Consider the following 13536-nt stretch of genomic DNA (forward strand, 5'->3'; position numbering starts at 1 on the left):
CCTTTCCCCACTACAATCAAACCCCAATTTCAGAATAAATATGTATTAATCATCAGTATACTTCAAGTGTGTTCATTATTCCTTAACTTGAAGTTTGCTGTTGTGGAACAAAGTTTTAAGTGTACTTAATTTGAATTTAAACAGCAGAAAAGCAAAATTTGAAGTGTATTTTGTGTATCACAGAAAACACCTGTGGAACACGTATTCAGACGTTCTCCTCCACACCCACCCTCATTGGGTCTCAGTAAATTAGCTTGTTGATCATTTCAATGTGAAAATGACAAATATTATTGATACCATTGCGCCCACTAAGGTGAAAATGGTCCCTGGCAAATAAAAAGGTCTCCATGGAGAAATGCCACGTCGGTAAGAACAGAAAAAGAGAGTGTCAGAAAGCTGAACGCAGGTGGCGGAAAACAAATCTCCAGGTTCACTATGATATCTATAAAGAAATACTTTCTTACTCTCTTAAAAAAACCCACTTTAGACATTAATGAACAATTATAGACCAATACCAAACTTCCCATTTCTGAGCAAAATCATCGAAAAAGCAGTTTTTAAGCAGCTGAACAACTTCATTGCAATGAACAACTGTTTCTCTAGTTTCAAGTCTTCTTCAATCCAGCATGATGTTCATTTAGTAAATTATGGTCTATTTAGAGTGAAACAGACCATGAAACGGGGGATGCATTAGGGCCGGGCTCCCTTGTGATTGACACGTGCATGACTTCAACACTTAGCTGTAAAGTTGATCTTGAATTATGAAGCTAACTTTGTTAACAGCTTCACACCAGAATCCAGATGGATCCAGATCCACTAAGATTGCTGTTATGGGTGCTGCTCTGTTGCTTGTGTTCATCAGATCCACCCGTCGCTCCTCCACAGTCAAAATATCGTCACTTCTTTCAATGGTTGCTACAATTCCAAGATAGTAACAGTAATAGTTCCTCCTAGGCTTCAAAACCCTAGTCCACAAATAGAACAGTTGTAGCTAATTTACTACACATGAAGAACAAAACCAGTAGTTTATTCCTGTAGTTCATCTTTTGAACTTCCATCCATCCATCCATTGTCTACCGCTTATCCTGTATTCAGGGTCACGGGGGGGCTGGAGCCGATCCCAGCTGTCATTGGGCGAAGGCAGGGTACACCCTGGACAGGACGCCAGTCTATCACAGGGCCGACATGTAGAGACAAACAACCATTCACACTCACATTCACACCTACGGGCAATTTAGAGTCACCAATTAACCTATCCCCATCCTGCATGTCTTTGGACTGTGGGAGGAAGCCGGAGAACCCGGAGAGAACCCACGCTTACACGGGGAGAACATGCAAACTCCACACAGAAGGAGCCCGGGCCAACCCGGGAATCGAACCCGGGACCCTCTTGCTGTGAGGCGAGAGTGCTACCCACTACACCACCGTGCAGCCCCCTTTTGAACTTCCATCAGGAGGAATGTATACTACAGCAACAAGGATAATTCTCTGGTCAACATGGCCGACATCATTGCATGAAACATTCAACATCAGGCAAACGTCCATTAAATGTGACTGTGGTCAGACAAACTTTATTGTCTGAAACGACTGTGGAGACCCAGTCCACATATGTGATCATTAAATTCGGGAATACATGTGATGGGACCGTGAAAATGTATTTATTTTTTAATTTCGTGATAAAACCACGTGACGTGACGTGCACTGAGCATGTTGGGAAGCTGAGTATTTCGGTGTAAGGTGTGGCTTTGTGGACTATTGTGTGTCTCATCGTGGTCCACACATTCCTCAGCCCAGAGGCGGGAAACCTGGGACGGGCTCACATTACGGTTTCTTCTTCGGTTTCAGTGTCGCTGCTCCGTTCGTGTCCGTCTCAGACATGCTTTTCCTCCGGCAGCTCTCCGAACGAGACCTCACTTCTTTTTCTTTTTCTTTTCACTACAACTCTCCCCGCCCCTTCTCCTACGTCACTTTGTACTCACCAGGACTGTGATTGGCCACTCGCAGGGATCCCTCCTCTCCTATTGGCTCGTAGTTACGTCGCTCACGGTGACTTTCATGACTCGTGTGGGAGTTCCCTGGAGTTGGAGATGGAAGGGAAAAGGCTTTTATCAGGCGGGATGAAGGTAAGCAAGATTAGTTTATATATCCGTCCCCTTAACAAAGTAGAGACGTGACCAAACATCACGTGCGTCAGTTAATTTATTAGTTAACATGGTCTGAAAGACTGGGACATTATGTGTCGCTGGAGAAAAATGACTTAAAGTAAACATGAATTTTTCATATCCAGTTAGAGAAGCAGGAGAAGACGCTGAGGTCTTACCGTCGTCAGAAGATGTTTTATATCAATCTGTTTAAAACGAACACACACCTGTTGTGTTTGGCTTCACTATCATTTAACTACATATATAGTATTTGGGCTTTCAGCTGTAGAAACAGGATGCTACTTGATGAATAGTGTTGTTTGTTTGTGTGTGTGTGTGCGCGCGCGCGCGCGCGCGTGTTGTATTCCCAGACAGAAGCAACGGGTGTGTGTATTATTATTATTATAAGTAGTAGTAGTATTAGTATTAGTATTATTATTATCCCGTTTAAAACAGTGCTCCCCATGTATCGTAATTACTCAAGTTGGTCTGGATTCAAGCCTCCCCTATCCCTGTCCCAGTTGCTATGGAAACCCCCACCCCATCTCTCTCCATCTATATTTATAGGAGCCTATATTTGCCGGAGATAGGGCACAATGGAGAAAAAAAAACAACTTCCTGTAATATTTTAGATAGCAGTGACCTGCATTGACTAAAACTGTCATACATGTCAGCAGGCAGTTACCCATTATAATAGCAACAGTGATGATAAGCAAGAAAGCGTGAGACAGATGCAGAAATGTGAGGAAAGACAAAATGTCAAGCATCTGGAAAGAGAAGAGCCCTTTACCTGAAAACCTGGATTACATGAAAACGTGTAAAAGCCACCTTGTCTGAAGTCAGAACATGTTCGTCCGTTCTGTAAAGTATAATTCACTCCATTTTAGACGTATAGGGGAAAAATCAATTACAGCATAGTAATATTTTGTGCGGCCATATTGTATCGATGCCAAGTATCACGTTGCAAATACAAATGAAGCCTTTTGGTTTAAATTGCTACTTCAGTTCACTAGGTGGTGCTGAGTTTTTTTCTGGTGATCATGGTTAAAGTCAGCTGATTGACAGGGATTTGGTCAAATCAAAGATGGACTTTAAACTGAGTAAAAACATAATCATATTAGATAAAACAAAGAAATTATATACTTTTCATTTGAAAAAGGATAAGATATCTCAGTATATCACAATGCAGATCATATTGGGACTTAAGCATGATAATATCACACTGTGATAGATATTAATCATATAATATCGTATCGTAATAATATCATGTCATGGTAATATTGCATTGTGACAAAGTTATGATAATATCATATTGTGATAATATTGGATTATGATAATATTGATTGTTATGATATCACAACGTGATAATATTGTGTTTTGATAATATTGTGTTGGGATAATATTGTGTTGTAATATTGTGTGGGGCATTTGAGCATTCAAAGTATTGAGTGTATGTGTTGTTAACTGTGAATCAACAATGTGTATAAAGCAGCCGTTGGTTGAGTGCATGTGATTGTCAGTCAAGACTCCTCAAGGTTTCTGGGTGATTTGTCTTTGTCCAACAATATGTAGATAGAGTCAAACACTGCCGAGAGCATGTGTAGGCTGGATGACACATTGGTTAAGTCAATTCTTCCAATTTCAATTTTTTGTCAATTTCTTTGGCTCAATATCACAAATCATACATTTGACTTCAGAATCTATACAGAAAACAGCATCCCCTTTCTTTCAGCTCTATTCTGATGAGGAGAAACTCCCCCAAAATGTCAGGAAGAGCACTAAATGCTTCTTCGATGATGAACATTTCTTTTTATATATGACTACCATGACACTTTCCATCGCTGGTCAGTAGCCAAACTACGACCTCCAAAACATCCGCTGGAAGCTACAAATATTTGTATTTTACAATCATAGAATTTCTTCATCTTCAAATGATAACAGAAAACTTGTTGTGACCAACTGGAATGTCAAGAACTACACATTTCTGAGAACTACTAAAACATAACTAGGTTAAAAAGAAAAACCATAATGTTCCTTCAATTAACTGAAATTGAAATACATTAGTTTGAAAGTCGTGTTGAGTGACATGAAAACAATTTAAAATATGTGTCCATGTACATGAATCAGTAAGTGAAAGTTTGGCTACTATTTCACGATCTGCCGTTACACAGTTGCATTGTTGTATGAAGTGGAGCTGGTGAAAGTGTCGTTGAAGCTTGCTGGCATCGACCTTTTGCCCAGGGATCCAGTCCTCATGGTGACTCATGTTTGCTGTTTTCTCCCTGCAGGTCGGTTGTTTCTCAGAGTAACGGGGCAGAAGCATGGCTGCAGGTGAGCACAAAACACACATGCAGTAATATTTGTTCAGTTCATTGGCTTGCTAATGTATTTCCAACAGGCCAAACTCTTGTCACACACAAACAGCTGTTGCCTTCCATCAGTCTTGTGTGCAACAGAGTCCATCAATGGGAAAAGGTTTAGTGGTGGATCGTATAGCATCCAGAAAACCAAGACCAGACTAGCTGTCCCCACCTGATTCAGGGCCAGATTTACTGGTGTGTTCTCCAGCTACAGTGGCAAGAAAAAGTATGCACACCTTTTGGAATTTCATCGTTTTCTGAATAAATTTGTCATAAAAGGTGATCTGATCTAAGTCAAGGGTATTGACAAACAAACAAAATAACACAAAAGCAATCTGATCTTTCATGTCTTTATTGAACACACACATTCAACATTCAAAATGGCAGTGGAAAAAGTAAGTGAAACCTTACAACTGGTTGACCCCCCCTGGCAGCAATAACCTCAACCAGGCGCTTCCTGTAGCTGTGGATCAGACCTGCACATCGTTGAGGAGGAATTTGAGCCTATTCTTCCTGGCAGAACTGCATTAGCTCTGTCACATTCTTTGGACGTCTCATGTGTATGGCCGTCTTCAAGTCAATCCTAGCATCTCCCTTGAGTTGAGGTCTGGGCTCTGACTTGGCCACTCCAAAAGGCAGATTTTGTTTTTCGGAAGCCAGTATGTTGTGGACTTGCTCGGGTGATTTTGGTCGTTGTCCTGTTGCATCACTCACCTACACAGTTTCAGCTGACGTACAGACAGTCTCACATTATTTTGAGGAATTGATTTGGGAATTCATCTTCCTCTCAATGATTCCAAGCTGGCCAGGCTCTAATGCAGCAAAGCAGGCCCAAATCATGTTTCCTCCACCATACTTTATGGTTGGGATGATGTCTTCATGATGATATGCCGTGCCCTTTCTACGTCAGATGTAGTGCTGTGTGTTTTTTCCAATTGGTTCAATCTTAGTTTCATCAGTCCACAAAACATTTTGCCAATACCACTGTAGAGTGTCAATGTGCTATTTTGCAAACTTCTGGCGTGCAGCATATTTTACGTGTTGTGTCATGAACAGAGATTCCAAGTTCCAATGATGCCTACAAATCTTTGGCTGTCATTCAGGGTTGTTTCTTTACGTCACTGATGAGTCTTCTTGGTGTCATTTTGACTGGGCGCCCATTTCTGGGTAGAGTTGTAACAGTCCCAAAGTGTCTCCATTTGTAGATTGTTTGCCTAACTGCAGACTGGTGACTTTCTAAAGTGTTTGAAATAATTTTGTAACCCTTGCCAGCTTTATGTAAATTAACAATTCTTGATTGTAGATCCTCTGCAAGCTCTTTTTGGAGAGGCATGGCTCACATAAGCGTGTTCTTCTTGTGCAGAGCAAGCTCCAAAAGTTTGAGGGGTTTTTATCAGTCAAAGTAGCTGTAGTCCACACCTCCAAACTTATCATCTTCACGAGATCCAGGTGTGCTAAAACCTAAATCCAATTAGCTTTTTTGAGGTCATTAACTCAAGGGTTCACATACTTATTCCACAAGCACTCTGAGGTTTTTTGGTTGATCATAGACATTCAGACACATTATATTTGTCAATACCCTTGACTTAGATGAAGATCAGATCACATTTTATGACAAATTTATGCAGAATTCAGAAATGTATTTCCCCGTGCCGGCTTATGTTTGTCCTGATTAAGTAAACTATTACCAGTTTAACATTCTGGACCTCTCTGCTGGAGGTGGGCTAATTTGATTCACTAAATCCCCCAAATACTTCTTATCCGATGAATAACAATGTATCTGTGTATATTCAGGTGTGTTGTTGGTTGATTGCCTTCGCCCAATGTCAAATGTGAGTTGCTCTTCGGGAATGCAGATGGTCATTAAACAAGAAATGTTGGCTCATAAAACCATGGGTCTCTGAGCTTCAGGAATCAATAAATAAATTCATAATCACTTTTCAACATCTTAATCTTTCTGTCACCATCGTGCTACATAACTAACTTTTGTGTTGCAGCGTTCCTCGATGGTCGGGATGCTCACTCCGTCCTGAAGCGTTTCCGTCGAGCCAACGGCTTCCTGGAGGAGCTGAGACAGGGGAACATCGAGAGGGAGTGTGGCGAGGAGAGCTGCAGCTTCGAAGAAGCCAACGAAGTGTTTGAGAACAAAGAGAGAACGGTGAGCCAAAGCCTCCGCCAACTCTGGCAGCATAATATTAGTCCAGAGATGGCTGGAGTAGAGCCACCAACTATGTAAGCGTTCTCTTAGCATTCTGTTCTGATAAAACAGCCAGATTCACATGCACACTGGAGCTGAATACAATCATGGCCCACTGTGTGATCTGCTTTTTATGTGACATGTTTGTAGCTGCATCAACTAATATATGATGTATTGTACTGTGAGTTGATGGTAATGAAGATGTGAAACAACAAGGCCAAGAAAACTTCAGCCAACAACTCAAACTAGGCCGATGTCCAGTTTCACTGGTTCGGTTCGGTATACTGGGCTAAACCGGTTTAATTTATGCAAAAACCGGTTGAACCGGCATCTGTCCTTATGACACGTTCTGGGAAAATGAAAAACATCAGCGAGCTGTGGCGATGGCATCATGGCACTACATCCAATGTGTTGTTCATTAGTAATAAGCAGCAATAACATCAAGTGATTAAAAAAGGCAACGCACCACCGGAGCATTTAACGAGCTGAGAATGTCGATCCGAAGAAGATAAAAAGCCGGTAGTTGCTCGTACGAGGTCGCCATTGTACGCAGCAACACATATATGATGCACAGCAACTTCGCTTGTGGTTGAAGTGTTGTGTAAATATGTAAGACAAGCAAAAGTTCACCTTTCTCAGTTGTAAAATTGAATATGTCACACGGCCTGCGTTACCGGGCCTGCGGCGCCGTATCCGTCTCTCGTTCTGTGAAGCCGTGATGTTTTGTAAACAGAGACACCATTGCTGTGTTATGCCACAAAACAAAGTTATTTAAAAATGGTACGATTGCAGCATATTGTTGACTCTCCTTATTACAGCGCAATCTTCTGTAAAAAAAACAAATGTATCACTTGGGAGGGTCTGCTATGGCAAGTGCGACGCCTAGTGGGAAAGGTCGGTATAACCGGTTCCGTCTGGTCTTTGGCTTAGTATCAGACCGGTTTGAAAATGTTTAAACTGGCCCAAGCCGAACTCAAACATCCTTAAAAAGATTACAGACACTTCGAGTCAGCTCGTCACCACGGAAGAACAAGAGTAGAATGACTTGTTGGTGCTCTGATGTTCTGCTCTCACATTAAGTGTTGAGCAGCAGAAATGTGAGGCGTTGAATCCTAAATTAGTTTTTTAATCAGTCTGTGTTCCCCTCGAAGGACTACTGAGGCAGGCTCTTACCTGTTAGAAATCTGACGTGGAAACCTGATTGGCTAACAGTGGATCAGACACTGTGAAAGTCATCTGCATTCATAACTGGACAAGGACTCAGTGTTTTCTGACACAAGTTATAGCTGGCTGTAGGCGAGCTGTGTAAAGACATGGAGACACACTTAAGGGATTATTCTTGCTTCATGCACAATCCCACATCTATCAGCAGAACTCCATTCAAAAACAGAGGAAAAATAACAACGCAGCTCTAATTATCGACCAAATGTTCTGATAAAATTAGACTCTTAGACGTTCTCTTCACAAACACCACTTCAACTCAGAGCTTTCTACAGTTACTGTGGTGTCTTCCTCGTTTTAGCAGCGTTCCCTCATCAACAGAACTTCATCTAAATGTGTGATCATTTAGTGTGTTTTTGTTTTGGAAGAGTCTCTCTCCATCTCCCCTGCTGCCACTCTCCACCTGAACTAACATGCACCAGCAGGGGCGCTGTTTTACAAAAAAAAAAAATCAAATTATTATTATGTGACATCTGGTTGTAAGTTAACTATCAAATAAATCACATAAACACAAGTAAAGGGGGCATCACAGTACTCCATACATGCACATTTTTAATTAATACATTTTATATTTTTAATTAATAAGAAAACACAATTTAATTTCCATGATCTGTTATCTAGTATTCCATTACTTTTCCTTTTACATTTTCTATTTTTGCTTTTTGCTATGGGCGGGGTATCATATCAAAGTCACAATTCTGGTATCGTCTCAGTAGCGTTTGCAAAGACGACGGGGTGGAAAAAAGGAATGATTCTGATGATCAGCAGTGACAGCCACATAAAATGTGGGGAAATTTCCCTTTAATTGCATCCCATTATCAATGTGTGATGTAGATTTGTTATTTATTGCTTTATTGTAAAGTCCATCCATACAAGCAGCTGATCAGTAAGTTGTGACTTTAGTGTCCGTTTCAGGTTTAGCCTGACTCTGCCTTTAGCCGACAGCTTAAAATGAACCAGAGGTGTAAACATGTTTATTATCTTCTTCGTGATTTCTAGATGGAGTTTTGGAAAACTCGCAGCGTCTACACAGTCAACAGCAACGGCGAGGGCCGCTCCGAGCGTGCCGACACCGTCTACATGGTGGTTCCTCTGCTGGGCGTTGCCCTGCTCATCATCATCGGCCTCTTCCTCCTCTGGAGGTGCCAGCTTCAGAAGGCAACTCGTCGCCGGCCTGCCTACACCCAAAACCGCTACCTGGCCAACAACCGCAGCACCCGCAGCCTGCCGCGCATCCTGGTTCACCGGGAAGCTCACAGTGAAAGCTCACACCAGGAGTCCAGCTCACGTCCCACTGTGGTGGTGAGTGGTCCCGATAGAGGGTCCCACTTGGACTCCCACGGCCTCCATCAACAGAACACTTGTGCCCTCTACGTACAGGACGCCTCCCATTCAGTGGCCTCACGACTGTCTGGCGCCACGCCGCCTCCATCTTATGAAGAGGTGACAGGACACCTGGAGAGCAGCGGTGATGAGACCGCAGCACCTTCATACAGCGACCCGCCGCCCAAATATGAGGAGATCATGATGAAGGAGAAATGAAACGATGCTGCCCTGCTGTGTCTGAAGGAGGTCGGGCCTTAAAGAGCCGCTCAGTTGATTGATGAAACCCATAAATCCCTGTTTCTGCACCGTATAATACCTTCGTTTCACTCATGGCTCCGAACTAAAGCCAGTCAGACCCATGATTATGAGTTACACCCAGGATTATTATTCATACTTTACCCTCAACACTTTATGTAATAACACTGTCATCACTAGGCAGAATGTAATATATGTTTCACTACATTATGTAATAAACGCTGCATTTTGTAATAAACAGCCAGAAAGCAACATGTAATGAATGTCTCTGCATTTTGTAATTATTACACATTGCAGTGGTTAATACAAAATGTGGGAGACGCACTTCTTTCATGAACATGTCATAATACATTATGTAATACCAAACTAAAATGTAGTCTGGTTGAGCCAGTGGACTCAGTTGCCTCAGTCTAACTTGCTTGTTAATGTTTTTATCTGTTTATTTAGACTCAGATCACCAAGGTGAACACCACAGGTCACAAAGGTCTAATATCATATTTGGGAAGTTTAATATAGCTTATTGTTAAAAAATACAACATGTACAGATTAATTAAATATAATGTTATTTTATGTGGCTATTACAAAATGCAAAATTACATTTTCATCAAAAAATATTTTTTACAATGAAGTGTATCCCATCCTGTCGAGTTATTACAGAATAATGTGTTATTACATAATGAGATGTCACACCATCATTTCTTCATTTAACGGCAGACACCTTGGGTTTCTGTGCACAACATGGGGAAGGGGGGGGGGGGGGGGGGGCACTGTAAGGTTTCCTTATCTGTCAGTGTGCTTACAATATGACTGTTTAAACTGTACATAAATAGTCAATAGTTGAAGTATTGGAACTCCAACGTTGTGGTTTAGTTGGATGTTCTTTGATCTTTCACAAGTGTGGTTTTCACAGATAGAAACGTCTCAACGTTTCAATGAAAGACCCATCACATTCATCTTCTTCTGCTAAATTTCCCTTTCACTAATTCACTAACTGTTATACTTGTGCTATCTCAAATACATCCCTGCATTCACACACTCACTGGTTAGCGATTGCACTCGTCATGTGCTGTGTGGACGGTCGTTTGGTTGTCATGGACCTCAGACAGGCCGGCCTGAATGAATATTTCATTTCAAATGAAAAGCCTTGGGGGAACGGCTGGTGGCGTTATGGTGATGACAGAGAGGAAAGGAAGATGGTGTTGAGCCAAGTACTGCACTTGTTTTACTTCTTTGGCTTCACATGTGAGTTCTTAGTAATATGTTCCATAGAGAGGGAGCTATTTGTTGCCAAAAATACATTGTGTGAACACAATACCTGTTACCTTACTACGACCACCAGGCTTACCCTGACCTTGCTATTATTACGTTATAACCAGGGCAACAATCCCACCTCTTGGGCTCATGATCATGACATCTATGGTGATAAGTCATTTGTGTGCATTTATTACCCTAAATGTCCAAACACTTGATTGTTTCAGTGTCACCTCTGAGGATTTGCCGCTTTACTCTGTTTTATATCTTTGTAAATTAAATATCTTTGGGTGTTGGACTGTTGGCTTCAGAGAGAAATTCATTTGAAAAAGAAAAGAACCAATAGTTGCAAGGGATTTTTACACACACAAGCACACACACACACGGCTGTTTGAGAAGATGATTATTGATCCAGATCCAGACAAACATGTGGCAAGAAAAAGTATGTGAACCTTTTTGAATGTCATGGTTTTCTGAATAAATTTGTCATAAAATGTGATCTGATCTTCATCTAAGTCAACGGTATTGAGAAAATATAATGTGTCTGAAATAATAACGACTTTTTTTAACATTCATGTCTGTATTGAGAACAAAAACAACAACAACAAAAAAACTCATAGTGCTTGTGGAAAAAGTATGTGAACGTTTGAGTTAATGACCTCAAAAAAGCTAATTGGAGTCAGCTTTTAGCACACCTGGATCTCGTGAAGATGATAAGTTTAGAGGTGTGGACTACAGCTACTTTGACCGATAAAAAACCATCAAACTTCTGGAGTTTGCTCTACACAATGCTTCGCCCAAAAGAGCTTTCAGAGGATCTATGATCAAGAATTGTTGATTTACATAAAGCTGGCAAGGGTTACAAATAGGGCTGGTACCGCCACTGATTTCCCAAATTTATTTGATTCACAAGGTCCGGAATCGATTTAATCTCCCATTCAATTTGATTCACTATCAATTCAGTTTAGGATATTTCAAGGCTTTGCTTTTGTCTAGCCATCCATCAAATGGTGTCTAATCATGTGGTTGATTAATCAAAATAGACATATACAGAAGAATCATTCTAGTAGTTCCATTTTAATCATTTAAAATGGAATCATTTAGGTCTCTTTTAGGGTTTTATCTCGCATGATGTCAGCTTCTTCCTGCAATTTTTAGATTATTACAAATAATATATAGTTTACATTTTTCCTGGCTATTTCCATATTCAAGACGTTAGGTTTAAACAACAAAAGTAGGCAAACAGTTCAACCCACACCAATGACTTGCAATTTCTGTGTCATCCCCCCTCTCTCTCCCCCTTTCACTCTGAGGCTATCCAATCTGAATAAAGGCCAAAATGCCAAAAAAATAACTAGTAAAAAAACAGTATATTAGTTAATATTGGTGTTCAGGCTTTGAGTAACAAGAACTTTGTGTTCATGGTGAATCATGTAAAGAGGCCGAGCAAGTGTTCGAGATCTGCAGAGTGGGAAAGCCATCCAACTATTTTCTTAGGCCCGATGTTTTTGATTGGACAGATGGCATTTTTTTAATTTATACATTGCTATCGGTATGTTACGAGGATTTCAAAATAAATATATCATAAAATGTTTCTGAATAGAATCACCTAACCTTTAAGTTGCTTAGAATGAGTGTTCACAATTTGCACAGAGCTGAAAACATGTTTTTCAATGTTTTTTAATTTGGTTGTGTGCGTGCCACAGTGATAGAATCCACTCATGCATTATGTCTTTTTACATTTTTGTTAATTCATACACTTTAACAGTCTAGAAATCAATGTTAAAGCGGGAATGTCTCTTTCAAAGTCAAATTCGCAGTCATAACAGATTACACTGAAAAAAATGTGAACATCTTTAAAGTATGTGCGTTTGGGCTGTTTGTTACAGTGTTAAAGCTACAATAGTCAGAAGAGTAAAAGTGTTATACATTTGATATGATGATTTTTTTTATGTTAAATACATTTTATTATGAATCCCTCATGAGATATAGAATTAAAAACATTTGCTTTTGTAGACCGAGTGGCTGTTTCAGGTGCTGCATGTGTTTTGTCCAACGTCTCAATGATCAACTTGTCTAAAGTGCTTCTATGGTTGATTCATTGCTTGTTTTGTACTTGCAGTATTCATGCTCCGGTCGTGTGGTGCCCTTCCTGTCATGGAGGTCCTGGTGGGCAGGTTGGGTTGAGGAGGGCGGAGCAGTGTTAGGTGGCTGTGCTGTGGAAGGAGTTGGCAGCTACCAAGGAGAAACTGTTCAGCTCCCTCCAGCAGCTTGAGGTGATGCAGACCTCAGCCTGCTATGCTGCTGATGGTAAGTGTTTGTGTTTTGTTGTCATAGATATGACTGAGGGTATATTAGCGTCACATTTATCTGATTTGTTTTTTGGCTGGAGTTCAAGGAGGTGGTGGCCAGCCCTATACATGCAAAGGTCCGTCACTGAGTGAGTGACTGATGAAGTTAAACCATTGGTCGGCTGCAGTTTTCCATTGGTTATAGAATTCACATCATGGACAAAACCAACTGAATATCTAACAATGTGGGTTCAATGTAGAACATTGGCTGTGTGAACTGGGATGGTAACATGCGTATATGTGTATTGATTCATTAACAAATAATTAAAAAAAGGAGAGAAAAGGCAATGTCACATTTAATGTTTTTGTATTTTTGTGTAATCAATTAATTTTTTCCAAATATTTCCTGCCTCCAGTTTTCGGAACGTGATGATGACTCATGTGGACTGCACTCAGTGACTTCCTTTAGACGTTGTAACTGAACAACAAGAACC

At 40.8% G+C, this 13536-nt stretch overlaps 1 protein-coding gene across 1 annotated transcript; it reads left to right on the top strand.

Annotated features, from left to right (window-relative positions):
* Positions 1 to 2058: 2058 nt before the first annotated feature.
* Positions 2059 to 10736, top strand: prrg3 (proline rich and Gla domain 3). Its single transcript, XM_084028821.1, has 4 exons — positions 2059 to 2123; positions 4430 to 4472; positions 6499 to 6659; positions 8919 to 10736. The coding sequence occupies exons 2-4, from the start codon at positions 4463 to 4465 to the stop codon at positions 9459 to 9461; spliced, it is 714 nt and encodes a 237-aa protein (XP_083884947.1). The 5' UTR covers positions 2059 to 2123; positions 4430 to 4462; the 3' UTR covers positions 9462 to 10736.
* The last annotated feature ends 2800 nt before the right edge of the window (positions 10737 to 13536 follow it).

The sequence above is a fragment of the Eutrigla gurnardus genome (genome assembly GCF_963514095.1).
Source record: "Eutrigla gurnardus genome assembly, chromosome: 15".
Taxonomy (NCBI): Eukaryota; Metazoa; Chordata; class Actinopteri; order Perciformes; family Triglidae; genus Eutrigla; species Eutrigla gurnardus.

Excerpts from the sequence above, each read along its gene's own strand:
- prrg3 (XM_084028821.1), top strand. Across the intron at positions 6,660-8,918 it reads TTGAGAACAAAGAGAGAACG|ATGGAGTTTTGGAAAACTCG; the intron begins GTGAGCCAAAGC and ends CGTGATTTCTAG.